Genomic DNA, 20,585 nt, shown 5'->3' with positions numbered 1-20,585 from the left:
TACAAATCCTGACTTAATTATCTTTTGTACCTGAGAGTCAATATTATGTTCATTCTAAATCTTAAAATGCACCCTGCAATGCATGTTGTGACTTTTCTATTCAATGTGTTAACATGTGGAAGAATTCTGCTGTTCTTGCTACATGTGCCTGAGCCTGAATTCTTAAAATATATGCTGAGAAGTGGCCATATTCTGGGGTTGTAATTTGCAAACTTGTGAAAGGCAAACATATGGTACAGCAAAGTTTGTATTAATTTCAAATATTTAAAGGAGAACTTGTAAAGTCTGATGAAAATAGCCATATTGTGTAGATAAATATTGTAGGTAACAGAGAACACACGTAATTGTGGTGGATTTAGAATTTAGTTTCTCTGTAGATTGTCTCTGATTTTCAGTGTGCACAAACACATCTTCTGGAAGTAATATCAATTACATATTTTCTTTTTCAAAAATAATGTGGTTTTTTTTGTTGTTTACATTATACTAGTAAGACTCTCCAACTTTTTTTTGCATAGCTTTGGTTCTGTGTCTCAAGAGGAAGAGGTTTAATTAAATGTTATGTTTTCCACATAAGCGTATTAGGTGGTTCCATATGATTAAAGCGTGTTTAAGTCCAGTTAGCTTGAATGTCCTTCCTGAACTGTCACAGTTTTGAAAATTCTTGGCCATTATTTCTTCAGATGGCTTTTGTCCCATCATCTCTCCCTTCTATTTTAAAATTACAAAATATATGAATTACATGAATATTATAATTTTACGATGTTTTGTTTTCAATTTTTTATCTCAGTAACTTAGTTTGAGTGTTTTCTATTAATTTATTTTTCATACCATCGTTTTTTTCACTTTACTAGTTCATTTTTTCTATCATAATCTTAAGCTGTTGTTTGCCTTGTTTCTGTTTGATTTTTTCACATGACTTGAAATTATCCAGCTTGTTATCTATATTAAAAGATTAATGAAAGTTTTTACATTGACTAAGTACTAATTGCGATCCATATATTTGAACATATCTGTAGCACCAGGAGACTGTTTCTCTTGTCTGTTTTTCTTACTGTGTCCAGTTTCTTTATAGACCTACTATTTTTTTTCCTTTAATGTCAGGCATTATACATAAAAAATCATTGTCTGGATTGTTTTTAAGCCTTTTTTTAAAACAAGATTTTAGATTTTTCCTTGCTTCTCATGTGGACATTTATTGTTATGAATTTTCCTCTCGACACTGCTTTAAATGTGTCCCAGAGATTCTGGTATGTTGTGTCTTCGTTCTTGTTGGTTTTGAAGAACATCTTTATTTCTGCCTTCATTTCATTGTTTATCCAGTCAACATTCAAGAGCCAGTTGTTAAAACAAGAAAAAAGAACTTTTCCATTTATGTATTATTTCCTAGAGCAAATCACTTAACTTACAATGGATTAATGACCTTTATTTGTTGAACTTGCATTAAAAAATATAAAACTAAATACAGATATATTAGTTTCCCTAAGAAAATGATAATGACCAGTATATTATTCTAGATAATTGGTTCTTTATAAATCCCTATATTATTTTGTGTATGTGTGGTTTATAGGTTGTCATCAACTGGCCATTCAATGACACCTCAAAGTGATTTGGACTCCAGTAGCTCTGAAGAATTCTATCAAGCCGTTCATCATGCTGAGCAAACCTTCAGAAAGATGGAAAGTTACTTGAAGCAGCAGCAACTTTGCGACGTTATCCTGATTGTTGGGAACCGAAAGATACCTGCACATAGGTACAGTAGTCTGTCTCTGCTAGAAACATGCATTCATGTTTAAAAGTGACAGACCGGCATACATACTGCAGAATATTATATTCACAAGTACAGGAATAAGGATTCACATTTTTAAGAGATTTTTTTTTTGTTGTTATTTGTTTTATTTATACTCATATTTTTCTTATTTTTTGTGGAAAAGTTAAAATGCTATTTTAGGTAATAATTTTTTAAAAAAATAGACCAATTATAAAGTGTTCAAAAATGAAACTACTTATAACTAATGTTGATAACTATGGAGGAAAATGCTGTTTTCTAGGATTGTGGGATTCACAGTCATACTAATTTTAGGCACAGTAGTTTGGGAAGTGTGCCTAATATCTGAAATAAAATATCCTATTCTGTCAGATTAAAGAAAGATTATCTTGGATATATATTTATATCAACTAATAAATCAAGGTATTTCATATTGACATTTTTATTTTACATTTATTTAAAATTATTTAAATTGTGACATACTAATATTATTTTTAAAGCCGTAATGCAATTGAAAGCTAATAGCTCTAAGTACTAAAATAATTCCAGAAAAAAATGACTATATTTCTTCCATGAGAGAAATATTACAATATGGATGTTAAATTGAAGTCAGTGTCTTGAAATACATGGGGAGGGACATTTAGCATTGAATAACTACTGTAGGTGATTTAGAGTTCAGTCTGTCAGCTAACTATTGAAAGCATTCTGATAATATACTATTGATTTTATTTTTCAAATATGACTACAAAATCGAATTACCATTTGCAAGAGAGTTCACAAGTAGTCATTATTATTGAGAGAATTATTCAGTGTCATAATATGTGTGGCAAAAACATAGATTATCCTGAGTTAGCACCCAAATAGTATCTAGATAATAATTCTATTATCTTCTTCAGAGTAAGAGCTATTCTTGAGAGTGTAATTAAATTTACTTTATTTAACTTATAAATTAAATAATTTTGTATGTATTCTTAAAAAAGAGGTGTCAGTCAACTCAAAAAATATTAACACATCAAATGCTCATTATTTTATTTAAAAAGAGTGGTGTTTCCTATAATTTCTACAATCTTGTAGTCCTTTATTGATCTTAATTCAACATTTTGTTTTTCATTTGAAACATTTTAACCAATCTGTTGAGCAATTATTCTATATTCATAATACTTTACATTGTTTTCTTTATTGCTCTTTATATACATTGCTGTTATTTTCTAAAATATTTAGTTATGCAAATTATTTACAATATTACTATTGGGTAAGAAATCAAATTTCTTCTTGGTTTATATTATTCTAAAACATCTGAGCAATGTATTACTTTTATAGGCATCATTCTGACATATAAATATTTTAATAGGTTTAGAATATATTAAATTAAATACATTGTTATCAATCATCTTTATGTTTCTTAAGTAGGATACGAAACATTAGTTTTTAAAAATAAGTATGGCTAACTGAATTCTATAAAGTTTTATATTTTCTTTACATTGTTAAGTGAAAAACTTAGGCACGTTACTATTTTAAAGGATTTATTTGAGCAAACATCAACTCATGAATCAGGTAGCATGAGACCACAAGTTGTTCAGAGCCCCACCTAAAGAAGACCAGGGTAAAGTCTATATAAGACACTTGTGGAAATGAGATAAAGAAAATATTTGATTGGTTAAAGGGGAGCAGTAGCCTAGTTAGAGGCTAGTTGGTGGTTTCTGACTGTTTAAATTACTCTGAGTTGGTTTTTGCTTTGCTAATGCAGAAAATAAAAACCTGGAGATGTCTCGGCCTAATGTCCTCCCAATTAATTTTTTAACACTGCAGTTTAAAACTTTCGTACTAAGTATTTAATAAGTAATATACATCTTAGGATTCTAAGTTAAACAAATATGAATAAATACTGTGTGACACTTAAAAAGAACAAGCACTGTTGTGAATCATTGCAGGTACTTGGTACCACTTTATCGATACATTTCCATGATGAAACAACTGTAATTAATAAAAAATTAGCTCTTGACTTAAATAATCTTCTTATTAGTAATAAACAAATAAATACATTTAATACTTTTCTTATATTTTGATTAGTACAACTAAATATTGTCTTTAAGCAAAATGTATAGTGTTGGAATCATTAACACTAAAAATGGTGGAGCTATTAAAATAACTTCAACTGATGTAAAAATAAATTGTTAGAAGATTTATAGCTCTTTCAGTAAAAGCATTGCTGTTAATGTTTATTTAACTGTATTATTTAAATTTTTACAGCAATACATTTATGATCAAGTGAAAAGTTAAATGAAGAATAAAATGATCATATTTGATGGATAGGAAAAGTATTATATTCTACAGACTAAAACACTAGGCATTTCAGATGTGTTATATTCTGTTTTCATTGTTTGTAAATATTTGACAAAAAATTAGGTATTTCAAGAAAGTATTATTTCGATGTTCTTTATAGTGCACTAGTATGTATATAGTTGAGGCTAAAGTGACAATTGAAATGATGCATTTAGTAGCACTTAAACCACATTAAATACATTAAAAAGAAATTACTTACATAAGCAACATATATTAATACTCAGGAGTAGGCAAATAGTATTGCTTTTCTATGTTGATGGAAAATTTATTTTCATAGATTATCTTTAATAGAAGAGGAATAGCATTTCTTTCATTTTACTAAATCATCCATCCACCTAAATCTCTCACTCAGTTTGATAGTTTAAAATAGCTCTGTAGCAAGTTCAGAAAAAATAATTAGTGAGGCTGAAAAACTTTTGTTTTGTTTTCTTGATCACTTGTATATCATTTTAATGCTTTGCTTATGTCTATAATAGAATTTCAGCAGTCCACAAAGCATCTTTCTTTGCACTAATTAAAATCAGCAATTATCAGATGTACTGTAGCATTGGCCTATGGCCAGTTGGTGATGCGAAATGATTATAAAACTTTCCCGGTTTTCCTTGTAGAGTTTTCAAAATACTTGAGGAGTTAAAGATAACCCATAAGATAATTAAGGAAATTATTATAGTTGCAAATAACTGTAAGGTAGTATGGTTCTAATTCCAAGTGCAAGACATGATCAAATAAAGAAATGAATAATATATGGATAGAGTATTATAAATGTTACTAGAGTATTATGAAAGTTTTCAGAGAAATTGAGTGTGAGGTAAGCCTAGTGGAAAAGAAATGGCACGCTATTTTAAGTAAAGATAGTAATACGGTTAAAATAGAGAACTAAATTATTTGTTTGCAAAAATTACAAGGATAATTGCTTAGTGAAAATAGAGTTCATATTGGAAATAACTGAGAAATTACACTGTAAAAATAGGACAAAGATGATTATGATAGACCTTAAGGGCCAGTAGATAAGTTTTTATTTGAAATAGAATGTTTAATTAGAAGCTAATGTAGGTTCTTGAGGAGGGAAATAACATAAATGAGTCAGTCATGATGATTATGATGATAGTTAACACTCACCGTGCAGATTATGTTCTAGGCCCTGTTTAAAGTGGTTTGCATTTACGAATTCATTTTGTCTTTAAGAAACATAAAAATCTGAATTTCCCACTTTTCTCTATAATATAGAAAATGGAGGCATGGAAAAAATTTGAAGTGTACTCAAGTTATCCACTCACTAATTGGTGAAATTAGAACTCAAATATATGCAATCTGGGTACAGAAATAATGCTTTTATTTCTGTAAAATCATTATTTTAGACCACAATAGACTGACTAACATAATTTAGAAAGGTAGCTTTGAAATATGGTATGGTTTTAGAAAATGTACAAAAGGCAGGCACAGCAGAAACTAATGATCTGAGAAGCTGTTTTGGTTAATCCAGGCATGAAATGAAGACTATATGAACATAAAATATGAACTGAGCAGTATTTTGAATGATGGCGTCATAAGCCTAGGCTCCCTCATAATAGAGCCTGAACCTGGTGTTCATGATTGATTTAAAGATTGACCTCAGAAGAAACAGAAGCAGGAAAGGGCAGAGGAAGGAACAAACCAAGGATGAAGATTTGCTTCATCTTTATCTTTCTGGAAGCTCTGCATATGACTTCCTGCAGAATAAGTCACACCCCAAAGCAAGGATTTATCCAGATTCTAGTCACTACTTTAAGATCCACTCACAGGTTGAGAGTCAGGAGAGGTGGTGGCAGTTAAAGGATGAAGTGTGAGAAGCAGGAACACATAAACTCCCTGGGAATAAGGAGCTCCTATTAGGCCAAGTCAAGTTCTTGGGAAAACAGGAGCATCTAGGTGCTGTTAGGTACTAACATCACTGACCCTGGGGACATGGGTGTGCCTCTAAAGAGGGCAACAACACATTCAAAGAGAAAGATGGATTTTACATCATATTTGATATACGATATAAAGTAGAAAGAAACATTGTGATAATTTCATAATTTTAACTTTGGAAGTTCATAAATTCAACTTTGGAAGTGCACCAATTAGAAACGGGGAAGTATAAATTTTAAAAATATATCAGTGGGAAAATTTTGAGTTCAAATTAATTTAGGTGTAATGAAATGCTACTGGGATATGTGATGAGCAGTGCTACAGCCATTTGAGATAGAGTTAGGTTCAAAACCACTGGCTGGGCATGATGGCTCATGCCTATAATCCCAGCACTTTGGGAGGCCGAGGCAGGCAGATCACGAGGTCAAGAGATCGAGACCATCCTGGCTAACATGGTGAAAACCCATCCCTACTAAAAATACAAAAAATAGCTGGGCATGGTGGTACATGCCTGTAGTTCCAGCTACTCGGGAGGCTAGGGCAGCAGAATCGATTGAATCTGGAAGGTGGAGGTTGCAGTGAATCAAGATCCTGCCACTGCACTCCAGCCTGGCAAAGAGCGGACTCTGTTCAAAAAATAAAAATAAATATAAAAAAGGAGACAGAGCACGATTCTATCTCAAAAACAAAACAAAACAAAAACACAAACAAGCAAATAAAAAACACTGTTAAAATAATAATTAAGTCAGGGCTCAAAAATGATTCTGAAACAGCGAGTGTCAAGGCAAAATGTAGAGGCCTGAACAAAACCTATGGCAGTGAGAGGGTTAAAGATTAGAAGTAGGAAGAGAAGTCAATGAATCAGAGGTAAGCTGAGATAAGAAGTCTGCGCTGCGTTAGCTAAAAGATAGATTTAAAAAAGGAATGAAGGGTTAACAATGTCAAACACCATAATAAATTGAAGTGGAACTTACACGAGTTTAATAGATTTGGAGGGAAATAAATTTGTAGTGACCTCAATAAGAGATTTTCCAAAGTGTTTGCATGCATATACTTCTTTATGCATGTTTTACTCCTGCTTCTCTAGCATTAACAGAACTAAATATGTACTTACAAAAAATATTAATTTCTGTTATGCATTACATCCCTCTTCTAAAATTTAATTCATAACTTGTGTCACCAAATCTAAATGCAATATCAACTTTTCTGCACTTTTCTTACTGAGTTAGCAGTATTTAGTATGTTATAGTTGACAGAGAAGATATTGTGTAATTATTTAAAATTGAATAATATAGGTTACACAATATTTTGCTCTATGGAGATGTGGCCTTGTTGCAAATACAGACATTTTATTGTAAGATTAAGCTGACTAACTTTATGTTAATACTTCATATGCATAGGGAAGATATTTATCCTCTAGTTTATTATCATATAATGGTTTAATTATCTAATTTGTATCATATAATGTTTTAATTAGTGCTTTTCATAAAACCAGTCATTTGATACTGATTAATTGGTATGTAATAAATATTTAAAGATATCTGTCATAATCATTTTGTGAAACTCTAAGATTATAAAAAGTTGATGTTTTAGTTACTAACTACCCAAATTAATGCATAAGGTACTGAGAACTTTAGATATGTCCAACACGCTACCATTCTCAGAATTCATTTTTTTAGGTGATACTATTGTTTATTGACTCATTCATTCAATGAGTATTTAATAAATGCCTATTACATATCAGACAGTATTTTACACATGGAGGATGCATTTCAATCAGCAAACAATACAGACCAAAATCCCTGCCTTCAGAGAGCTTACATTTTCATTGTTTAAAAGAAACCGTATCTCCAAAGGCTGTGCTCTAGGATAATAACAAAACAAAAACAAAAGTACAAAAATCAGAAAAAATAAATAAATAAGGAAAGAATATCAAGTTTCATATTGTTTTACAACTTTTTTATAATTAAAATAATTCACATTTATTCAGGCAGTTATTTATTAACCTTGTTTCCACCTTTGATATATACATTTGTTAATTCTTTTCTACATTTTTTTTAAATTATTATACTTTAAGTTCTGGAGTACATTTGCAGATCTTGCAGGATTGTTGCCTAGGTATACACATGCCATGGTGGTTTTCTGCCTACATCCCCCCATCACCTACATCAGGCATTTCTTCCAATGTTATCCCTCCCCAAACTCCCCAACCACCACTGTTCCTCCCCTAGCCCCCCTCCCCCCAACAGATACCAGTGTGTGATGTTCCCGTCCCTGTGTCCATATGTTCCCATTGATCAACACCCACCTACTAGTGAGAACATGCAGTGTTTGGTTTTCTGTTCTTGTGTCAGTTTGCTGAGAATGATGGTTTCCAGATTCATCCATGTCCCTACAAAGGATATAAACTCATCTTTTTTATGGCTGTATAGTATATATATACTATATATAGCACATATCCATGATGTATATGTGCCACATTTTCTTTATCCAGTCTATTACTGATGGCATTTGGTTGGTTCCAGGTCTTAGCTATTGTAAACAGTACCACAATGAGCATAGGTGTGCTAGTGTCTTTATAATAGAACAATTTATAATCCTTTGGGTATATACACAGTAATGGGATTGCTGGGTCAAATGATATTTCTGTTTCTAGGTCCTTGAGGAATCGCCACACTGTCTTACACAATGGTTAAACTAATTTACACTCCCACTAACAGTGTAATAGTGTTCCTATTTCTCAATGTGGTTTGATTTGCATTTCTCTAATAACCAGTGACGATGAGCATTTTTTCATATGATTGATGGGTACATAAATATCTTCTTTTGAAAAGTGCCTGTTCATATTCTTTACCCGCTTTTCCACTGGGTTGTTTGGTTTTTTTTTTCTTGTAAATCTTCTTTAGTTCTTTGTAGATTCGGGGTATTAGCTCTTTGTCAGATGGGTAGCTTGCAAAAATTTTCTCCCATTCTGTTGGTTGCCAGTTCACTCTAATGATTCTTTTGCTATGCAGAAACTCTTAAGTTTAATTAGATCCCATTTGTCTATTTTGGCTTTTGTTTCCATTGCTTTTGCTGTTTTAGGCATGAAGTCGTTGCCTATGCCTATGTCCTGAATGGTATTGCCTAGGGTTTCTTCTAGCATTTTTATGGTGTTAGGTCTTATGTTTTAATCTGTAATCTATCTGGAGTTAATTTTGTGTCAGGTGAAAGGAAGGGGTTCAGTTTCAGCTTTTGCACGTGGCTAGCCAGTTTTCCCAGCACCATTTATTAAACAGGGAGTCCTTTCCCCATTGCTTGTTTTTGTCAGCTTTGTCAAAGATCAGATGGTTGTAGATGTGTGGTGTTACATCTGAGCCCCTGTTCTGTTCCATTGGTCTATATCTCTGTTTCGGTACCAGTACCATGTTGTTTTCATTACTGTAGCCTTGTAGTATAGTTTGAAGTCAGGTAACATGATGCCTCCAGCTTTGTTCTTTTTGCTTAGCATTGTCTTGGCTACGTGGGCTCTTTTTGGTTACATATGAAGTTTAAGGTAGTTTTTTCCAGTTCTTTGAAGAAGATCAGTGGTAGCTTGATGGGGATAGCATTGAATCTATAAATTACTTTGGACAGTATGGCCATTTTCACAATACTGATTCTTCCTAACCATGAGCGTGGAATGTTTTTCCATCTATTTGTGTCCTCTCTTATTTCGTTGAGCAGTGGTTTGTAGTTCTCCTTGAAGAGGTCCTTAACATCCTTTGTTAGTTGTATTCCTAGGTATTTTATTCTCTTTGTAGCAATTGTGAATGGGAATTCACTCATGATTTGGCTCTCTTTAAGTCTGTTATTTGTGTATAGGAATGCTTGTGATTTTTGCACATTTGATTTTGTATCCTGAGACTTTGCTGAAATTGCTTATCATTTTAAGGAGATTTGAGGCTGAGACGATTTGGTCTTCTAAATATACAATCATGTTGTCTGCAAATAGAGACATTTGACTTTCTCTTTTCCTAATTGAATACCCTTTATTTCTTCTTTTAGCCTGACTGCTCTGTCTAGAACTTGCAATACTATGTCGAATAGCAATGGTGAAAGAGGGCAACCCTTGTCTAGTGCCTGTTTTCAAAGGGAATGCTTCCAGTTTTTCCCCATTTAGTTTGATATTGACTGTGGGTTTGTCGTAAATAGCTGTTATAATTTTGAGATACATTCCATCGATACCTAGTTTATTGAGAGTTTGTAACATAAAGGGCTGTTAAATTTTGTCGAAGGCCTTCTCTGCATCTATTGAGATTATCATGTTGTTTTTGTTTTTGGTTCTGTTTATGTGATGTATTACATTTATATGTTTGCCTATGTTGTACCAGCCTTGCATATGTTGTGCCAGGATGAAGCCTATTTGATCGTGATGGATAAGCTTTTTGATGTGCTGTTGCATTTGGTTTGCCAGTATTTTATTGAAGATTTTTGCATTGATGTTCATCATGGATATTGGCCTGAAGTTTTCTTTTTCAGTTGTGTCTCTGCCTGGTTTTGGTATTAGGATGATGTTGGTCTCATAAAATGAGTTAGGAAGGAGTCCCTGTTTTTGAATTGTTTGGAATAGTTTCAGAAGGAATCGTACCAACTCTTCTTTGTATGTCTGGTAGAATTTGACTGTGAACCTGTATGGACCTGGACTTTTTTTTTGGTGTATAGGCTATTAATTGCTGCGTCAACTTCAGACCTTGTTATTGGTCTATTCAGGGATTCAACTTCTTCTTGGTTTAGTTTTTGGAGAGTATAAATGTCCAGGAATTTATTCATTTCTTCTAGATTTACTGGTTTATGTGCATAGAGTTGTTTGTAGTAATCTCTGATGGTAGTTTGTATTTCTGTGGAATCCTTGGTGATATTCCCTTTATAATTTTGTATTGAATCTATTTGATTCTTCTCTTTTCTTTTTTATTAGTCTGGCTAGCAGTCTGTAAATCAACTCCTGGGTTTATTAATTTTTTGAAGGGTTTTTTGTGTCTCTATCTCCTTCAGTTCTTCTCTAATCTTAGTTATTTCTTGTCTTCTGCTAGCTTTTGAATTTGATCTTGCTCCTCTAGCTCTTTCAGCTTTGATGATAGGGTGTTTAGCATTAATGTTAATAAAATATTTTAAACCACGAATCTTATAAGGCATTTATTAAATGCATAAATTACATAGTTAAGGCATGTATTATAGTTAAAAGAATATCTTTTGTGTTTAAGCTAAATTTTTCCATGCCCTTCCACTTATCTTATATATAGGATAAATTATAGAGCAGATGAAACTTCAAAATAAATAAATGAAAAAAAATTCTCCTGAATAGAAAGTTATGAAAAGTTTTAGATAACTATTTCCTGTGTTGATCTAACTACCTTTCTTTTATTTTACAGTGTTCTTAGGAAAAAAGTGCATTCAAAGTTCTGGTTTTTTACTTACAGATGTATATGTAAGCATCACTATAATTCTTTTGACAAATCCTCAATTATTTTGAGCATTTCTTTAGTTTCTGCAACAAAAGGCATTCTAGGCTGATTTTATGCTTGCCTTGCTTCTTTCTGCAGTCTGTTCTTTTCCTAAGGAGTCTTTGACAAACATGTACAAATCCATACATATACATAAACACAAATACAAATTTATATATTTTATGTTTAAAACAAATAATTTATATCAATACCTTCAATTTCAATCCAATTCCATAGTTTTAATTTTTTTAAGTCTTCTCCCTTTCCATAAGGCACACCTTGAAGGTATTGCAGGTTGGATTCTATACTACTGAGATGAAGTGAATATCACAAGCCAGTCATCAAAATGTTTTGTTTCTTAGCAAATATAACAGTTCTATTTATACAATACCATAGACTAATAAGTGTATAATAGTGTTACATCATCATGTATGTATGTGTACATACGGTTATTTAAAAAATACTTTATTGCTAAAAAATACTAACAGTCATCTGAGCCTTCAGGGAGTGTTAATCTTTTTGCTACTGATGGGTCTTAACTCTCTGTTGATGCCTGCTGATTGATCAGGGTGGTGGTTGCAGAAGGTTGGGGTATCTGTGGCAATTTTGAAACTAGGATGATAATGAAATATGTTGCATTAATAGATTCTTCTTTCACAAAATATTTTTTTGTAGAATGGGATGCTGTTTGATAGCATTCTACCCATAGTAGAACTTCTTTCAAAATTGGAATCAACATTCTCTTCAACCATACTGTGGCTCTGTCCATTGTTTCTGTAATACATATATATATTTTTGATTCAGAGTCTTGCTTTGTGGCCCCAGGCTGGAGTGCAGTGGTGAAATCTTGGTTCACTGCAAACTCCACTTCCCAGGTTCAAGTGGTTCTTATGCCCCAGCCACCCAAGTAGCAGGAATTACAGGAAGCACATGGCAACCACAACCATCTAATTTTTGTATTTTTAGAAAAGACAGGGATTTGCTATCTTTGCCAGGCTGTTCTTGAACTCCTGGCCTCAAGTGATCCACTAGCTACATCTCAAAATGAGCCACCATGCCCCACCAGTTTGTATAATATTCTAAATTCTTTCTTGTCATTTCAATAATGTCACAGCATTTTTGTCAGGAGTAGATACCATCACAAGAATCACTTTTTTTTGCTCATCCTTAAGAAGCAACTGTTCATCCATTCAAACTTGATCATGAGATTGCAGCAATTCAGTTACATCTTCAGACTCCACTTTTAATTCTAGTTCATAGGCTAGAGGATACTTCCAGTGAGGTTACTTCCTCCACTAATGTCTTGAACTCTTCAAAGTCGTCCATGAGGGTTGAAATCTTCTTTTATTGCAAACTCCTAGTTGATATTTTTACTTTGTCCTATGACTTATGAATGTACTTAATGATATGTAGGAGAGTAAAAATTTCCAGAAAGCTTTAAACTTACTGTGCCAGATGTCTCCACGGAATCACTGTTTACAGCATCTAGAGACTTATTTTTCAAAGAACTAAGAACTAACATTCCGTGCAGCAATCTGACTACTGAGGGCCAACCCAAAGGAAAAGCAATCAATATACTGAAAAACCAGTGCTTATATATTTATTACACCACTATTCACAATAGCAAATATATGGAATCAACCAAATTGTTCATCAATGGATGAGTGGATAAATAAAATATGATATAGATATACATGGAATACTGTTAAGCCATAACAAAGAATGAAATACTGTCATTCATGGTCACATGGATAGACTTAGAGGTCATTTTCTTAAGTGAAACAAGCCAGGCACAAATATGGTATGTCCTCACTAATAAGCAGTTGCTAAAAAAAAAAAATGTGATTACATGGACATAGAGAGTAGAATAATAGACAATGGCGATCCAAAAGAGTGAGGAGGTGGGAAGGGGAAGGATGCTAAAAAATTGGTTAATGGGTGCAATATACATTATTTAGAGGATGGAAACCCTTAAAGGCCTATCTTGATCATTACATGATCTACGTATGTAGTAAAATGGCTCATGTACCCAAAAATCTGTACAAATAAAAAGGAAAAAGCAAGGAAATATATTTTTAAATGATATGACTTGAAAGTCAAAACTATTTCTTAATGGGCTTCAGAATGGATGTGTTAGCAGGCCTAAAGACAACATTAATCTCCTTGTACATCTCTATCAGAGCTCTTGAGTAACCAGGCACATTGTCAATGAGGCAGTAATATTTTGAAAAGATTTCTTTATTTTCTGAGCAGTAAGTCTCAGCTGTGGGCTTAAAATACTCAGTAAGCCATCCATTCTGCAAACAGATACATTGTCATCCAGGCTTTACTGTTCCATTTCTAAAGCACTGACTGAGTAGCCACAGCATAATTGTTAAGCGCCCTAGAATTTTCAGTATGGTACTGAGCATTGGCTTCAACTTAAACTCACCAGGTACATTAGTCCTTAATAGCTAGTCCTTAGAAACTTTGAAGGCAGCCATTGACTTCTCTAACTGTGAAAATCCTAGATGACATCTTCTTTCTATATATGGTCAACATTCAAAATTTGTTGTTCAGTGTAGCCACTTTCATCAATGGTCATAGTAGCTGCAGCTTCTGTTAGGTTGGTACAAAATTAGTTGTGGTTTTTGACATTAAAATAATAGCAAAAAACAAAGTAACTTTTGCCCCAACCCACTTGCTGCTTCACTTTGCACTTTTACGTTATGGAGAAGGCTTCTTTCCTTAAACTTGATAAACTAATTTCTGCCAATTTTGTACTTTTCTTCTGCATTTTCCTCACCTCTCTCATCTCTCAAACTTCATGAAACCAAAGAGAGGTAGGGCCTTGCTCCTGATTAGGCTTTGGCTTAAGAAATGTTGTGGTGAGTTTCATCTTCTATCCAGACCACTCATACTTTCTCCATATCAGAAATAAGTCTGTTTTGCTTTATATTATTCATGTGTTCACTAGAATAGCGCTTTTAATTTCCTTCAAGAACTTTTCCTTTGCATTCACAACTTGACTAAGTGTTTAGCAAAAGAGGCCTAGCTTTCGGTCTCATTCCACTTTCTACATGTCTCCCTCACTAAGCTCAATTGTTTCTAGCTAGCTTTTGATTTGAAGTGAGAGACATGCAACACTTTCATTCACTCGGACTCTTAGAGGCCATTGCAGGGTTATTAATTGGCTAGTTTTAATACTGTGTCTCAGGGAATAGAGAAATCCATGGAGATGGGGAGAAATGAGGGGGTGGCTTGTTAGTGAAGCAGTCAGAATACGAACAACACTTACCGAGTTTATTGTCTGATATGCGTATAGTTTATGACACCCCAAAACAAGGACAATTGTAACATCAAAGATCACTGTTCAAAGATTATTATAACAGATATAACAATAAAATATTTGAAATATTTCTAGAATTACCAAAATGAGACAAAGATACATGAAGTGAGCATATGCTGTTGGAAAAATGGTGCTGATGGAATTGCTAGATAATGAGTTGCCATAAACCATTATTTAAAACATTGCAATATCTGCAAAGCACAGTAAAGTGAAATGCAATAAAATGAGGTGTAATTGTATTTGTAATTCTGTTTTCCATCAGATAAACCAAATAATTATACTTTAAAGCCATCAAAAGGCTGTGAATATATCAATAATAACCAAAACAAAACAGAGAACATATAACAACACCTAAGAACTAAAGGCCAGCTCTCTTCTTAGCCTCTACATTTTTGTTGGGGAAGTATGGTATCTGTTAAACAATCAAATCTTACTGTAGATGGAAAAAGCAGGAGATTGTAATCCATGGTTCAAATAAAAATTAGTCGATAGAAATTTACCAAGAGATGACCCAGGTGTTTAAAGTATTAGAAAAGGGAAAAAAGTAACTATCATAAATAATTCAAACTATTTACAGGAAAAGGTAGATAACAATGAATAAAGCAATTGAGAATATAAAGACATTTGAGAAAATTCAAGTGATTAGAAATTACCTAAAGTAAAACAGTGAGTAAAAGATAAATGGAGTATAAAATGAATTAAGATTGAACAATCTATGTAGCATTCTCAGTTGTTGAACGATATATGCAATTTGACTCCTAGAAAATGTCAGAGAGATAACTGGGTGAAAATATGGTAATTCCTTGCAGATAATTTTCAAAATTTGATTTAAAAAAAAATCCACTGCTCCAGGAAGCTCAGAAAATCATATTTTGAGTAAATATTAAGCCCCATTGATAGCTAAATAACTAAAACCCTAAGATCAAGAGAAAAATTTAAAAACAAAAATAAATGACATATCACATCAGAAAAACAATAATAAGAATGAAAGCTAGTTTTCTATTAAAAATAGCGTGGTCTGGGTGCAGTGACTCATGCCTATAACCCCAATGCTTTGATAGGCTGAGGCAGGTGGATTACTAAAGGCCAGGAGCTCAAGACCAGCTGGGCAACATAACAAGACCCTATCTCTACAAAAAAAAAAAAAAAATACTAGCTGGGCATGGTAGCACATGCTTGTGGCCCTAGCTGCTTGACAGGCTGAGACAGAAGAATTGCATGGGTCCAGAAGTTTGAGGCACCAGTGAGCTATGATTGTGTCATTGGACTCCAGCCTTGGTGACAAAGCAAGACCCTATTTTTAAAACAAGCAAACAAACAAACTGACAAAAAAAAACTACAACAGTGGTGCCTAATTGATAAAGAAATTCTATATTTCAAGTTCCAAAAATAACTCACCCTAGAATCCTATATCATGTGTAAATAACTTTTAAAAGATGCTAGACATGCAGCTAAATAAAATTATCTTCAGATAAATGAAAGCCATGTAATATTTTTTGCCAACAGACTTAGAGTACAAGAAATAACTAAAGACATTTCTTCCAATATTGATACCAGATTAAAGTCCACATCAAAAGTGAAGAACACCAAAAATGGTGAAAAAGGCGGTACATTTAAATACATTTTTGCTATCACATATATGTTCTTCTTTTAGATTCTTGACTGAGCAGAGGAGGCGTTTTATGTTGCGAATTTCTTACAATATCCATGAAGGTAGACTGTTATTGGTTAATGTAATCTCCAGACAAATTCAGCAGACATCCGTGCAGGGGCCAAATCTGCTGTGCGGCTTGTTTTTGTGTCGACCATCAGCTAAAATTCATTTTTGAATTTTCAACTGATTGAGTTTTTATTCTAAAGGAAAATATGCAACCGATACTATGTATATAATTCTCAACATGTAAAATATTTACTATTTGGCCCTTTTTGGAAAACAAAATTCTGGTTCCTGCCCCAGAGCAACCACTTTGAACACACACATATGTGTGCATACACACATGTGAAAAACAATGAATGATATGAAATAATTACAATACAAAGATTAATCCAAAGAACAAATAGAGCAAATTAAAAGCAAATATGAATTGATACAATTAAACCCAAATGTAATTTTGTGAACCACAGACATTAGATATTTTAGAACCCATGTGGTGTGGTAGCTTCTACATGTTGTACCAGCTCCTCAGGAGGCAGAGGCAGGTGGATCGCTTTAAGCCCTGGGGTTCAAGGCTGCAATGAGCTATGATCATGTCACTGCACAGTATCCTAGACAACAGAATGAGATCCTGTCTCTAAAAAAAAATGTTGAAATCATAAATAAATAAATGTTAGGATCTCAATAAAGTGGAAAACACTTTGGAAAGTTTAAGATGCAGAATTGGATATATGAAGAAATAGAGCACTTGAATAAGCCTTGTGACTTAATAAATAATGGAAGTGATATTAGGAAGGCCTTCTTCAAAAATAGCCAAATGCAGATGGTTTTTCAGGTAATTTCTGGAATATCTTAAAATAGTAGTTGCTTTATTCTAAAGGTTATTACACAAAATTAAAGAGTTGTAACTCCCAGCTCATATTATGAGGCTGCTATAACCTTAATTCAAAATCAGATCAGGAAAACAAAAGAGAATAAAATAGAGATGTATTTATCTTATAATTACACTTGAAAATATCATTAATTTTTTTCAGTCTAAAAATATTCACATTATAAATTTTAATACTCAAATATTATAAAAAGTTTTTGCAAAACTCGAAATTAAAGAGGTTTTTCCAGCGTAGTAAATCTTTTATACCAAATATATTCAGCAGGTATCATACTGAAAAGAGAAATTTTAGATGCATTTCTTTTAATATAGAAAAAAACAGAAAATGCCTATGTGACAGAGGAACTGTTTAACACAGCCCTGGAGGTGGTGGATGAGGTTGTGAGGAGAGGGAAAGAAGAGGAGTTAAACAGAATGAATAGGAAGAAGTCAAAAGAACGTCACTGCAGATGATATGGTCATTCACCTAAATGTAAAAAAAGTAGCAGAATCAAAAGAATTAGTAAAAATAATTCACCAGATGTGCCAGATAAAGGATGAATCTATTAATTTCTCTGTTAATAAATTCTAACAGACACAAAAAAATACAACAAAAATAGAATAAAAAATAGATAGTATATGCAATGCCAACAAAACTGTAGTGATATAAGAATCAACCAACATTATGTATAGCAATTTTAGGAAAAACTTTATGATCGAAAAGGAAGTAAAGTATCCTGAATACAGGGATAGATATGTTATACTTTTAAATGGAATGAATTTATATGAAAAATATTCTAAATCTCCCCAAATAAAAAAATTAATGCATTGTTAAAATGCTTTAGGAATTATGATTAAAACTTAAATGATTTAAACTTGAAGCCGAAAACTCTTACTTATTAAAGAATAAAATTTTACTGATAGTTAAATTTAAAATATTAAAAGAAGGTATTTGCCTTATTGGTTATAAAGTCATTTTTAGAATTTAAAATACTGTTTTACTGGCCTAAGAACAGGCAAATAAACAAAACATAATAAAAATCTCAGCAACACATCAATATGCATTATGAATTCTAATTCATTATAGAGGTGATACCATAATTCAATGGGGCAAGTTAGCATGGTGAGAGGTGGATTATTATATACAGAAAAATAAAATGTATTATTTAAAAGGACTGAAGCCCTAAAGAAGAAAGTGTATCAGAATGCTCTATGATGAAAAGTTAGGGAAGTTTTCTTTTGTAAAGTACAACTCATAAGTCAATAAATATAACACATTAATTGATTGATCAATAGATTGATTTTGTGCTCTTCCTTGCATTCTGGTTGACACAGTTATTTTCTGCCTTACATTCACGGCCTAAATTAAAACCTGTGACTCTTTCAGGCTTGTTCTGAGTTCAGTCTCCGACTATTTTGCGGCCATGTTTACAAGTGATGTTTGTGAAGCCAAGCAAGAAGAGATCAAAATGGAAGGCATAGACCCCAATGCCCTCTGGGACCTTGTCCAGTTTGCATATACAGGTATGGCAAAATAATTATAACATCATATCGACGTCTTATGAATTGTAGCTCATTTCCTTTAAGTATAGGATTTAAAGCTTTAAAAATAAAATCCTGTGTCTTTTCAGTTGAACTATTTAGTAAAACCAAAATCAGACTAACGTTTATTGTCACTGAAATTACAAATGTATAAATGTATACATATACACTTTGTTTTTTCCACAAAGGATTTAAACTGGTTTACATAAATAAATAGTAGAACCTGGGAGAGAAACAGGGTAGATACAAATTATTAAATAATAATTTGTTCATGTTCCTATTTGCTTATGAAAGAAAAGAGATTCTAATTGTCTTTTCTTTTGGAAATGGTGGGTTCAAATAACATTTTTCCCTATAATGTGTTACTTTAATGTAAAAACTTTCACAAAATATTTAATGTGGACTTGAAAAATGTAGTTGAAATGGGTACTAAGGATACTTAGAGTTGTGCAAATGACATTTTTGCGTTATTTTTTTCTGATCTATGTTGATATTTTCTATTGATCTTTGTATCATACTATAATTAGTGCATTCAAATAATTTTGCTATTTTAGTGAACATTTGTTGAATATTACTCAATATACAAGTATTAGTTATGTATGTAGAGAATAAACTAATAAATCTATGTATTTGCCCTCTAGAAGCTCACAGACCAAATGAAGAGAAGATGTAGATGTGGAAATAAATGTGATATAATGCCAAGTATTAAGAGAGTTAGAAGGCATAAAATATGCAGAGCGTTACAGGGCTTGCACTCCCTTAACACTTATTAATAACTATTTACATTTAGCAAGAAGAGGGGAGATGTAAAATTTTGTACAAGAAACCAAGGCAGACAGTATATATTGATGGTTTGTTTTACTTATTATTTCTTAGAAATGGAATGTGGTGCATTTTGCCTAAATTCTTAATACTGGTGTGAGATGAAGAAAGGCAGGTTCTGGCCTAGTTGTCAAAGCAGCAGGAACCCAGTTTAAAGAGTTTTATTTTTGCAGCATTTCTGCTGACGGAAAAACAAGAGATGACATTGTGAAGATCAATCATTAGAGCCAAAATACCTGGGAACTAGGGGGACTCTGACCTCTTTGAGGATTTCACTTATCATGAAGAATTTTCGAACACTAATATAACACTCAGTAAATGAAGCTCCCTGAAAAACAAAAAAAAAAATACACATGCTCTGGCTGCTTAATCTCAAAGCAGCAATGTAAGGAAAATACTTGGACATTTTTGGTCTTTACAGTTTTAAAGTAATGTTCAGATAAAGTAAAAATCGTACTAGACAAAGTTAAACAGGTAAAGAAGACTTTATTCAATGATACTACAATAGGAGAGATAGTCAAACTCAGTCTGAAATTTACTGAAACAAAGAAAGGGAGGATTTTTAAGTGCCAACATCAGAGGGAGAGGACAGGCCCATCTGTGCTTGTTAATAGGTTTTACTAAAGGAAAAAGTAAACTTTCTCATCTTTAGGATAGTTTTACAACTTAAGCAATTTGTTTACAACTTAAGCTTCTACTGTCTTCCAGAAACTGGGCCATAGAGGAGCTATTTCCCTTGATGTTTATGTTTCAAAGATACGGTGTTCAGGCCTTTGAGAAAAAAAAATTCTGGGTTGTAAAAACTAGCAAGAGGTTTTTTAAAAAACTAGTCCATCTCATAGGACTAGAGAAAAAAATTTACAGTTCCATGTTGTTGTTGTTGTTTAATGAGTTCTCTAAAAAAAAAAAAAAAA

General features: G+C 32.7%; 1 protein-coding gene across 1 annotated transcript in view; it reads left to right on the top strand.

The window, feature by feature from the left end:
• Positions 1-20,585, top strand: part of KLHL1 (kelch like family member 1) — a 411,066-nt gene that overhangs the window by 120,835 nt on the left and 269,646 nt on the right. Inside the window, exons 2-3 of the mRNA XM_021667180.2 lie at positions 1,568-1,750; positions 18,695-18,831. Coding sequence (XP_021522855.2) covers positions 1,568-1,750; positions 18,695-18,831 — 320 coding nt within the window. The remainder of the gene's footprint in view (positions 1-1,567; positions 1,751-18,694; positions 18,832-20,585) is intronic.

The sequence above is a fragment of the Aotus nancymaae genome, unplaced genomic scaffold (assembly GCF_030222135.1).
Source record: "Aotus nancymaae isolate 86718 unplaced genomic scaffold, 86718_ANA_hifiasm-v0.15.2.pri h1tg000088l, whole genome shotgun sequence".
NCBI classification, from domain to species: Eukaryota; Metazoa; Chordata; class Mammalia; order Primates; family Aotidae; genus Aotus; species Aotus nancymaae.
This window is presented reverse-complemented; position numbering and strand designations above follow the sequence as displayed.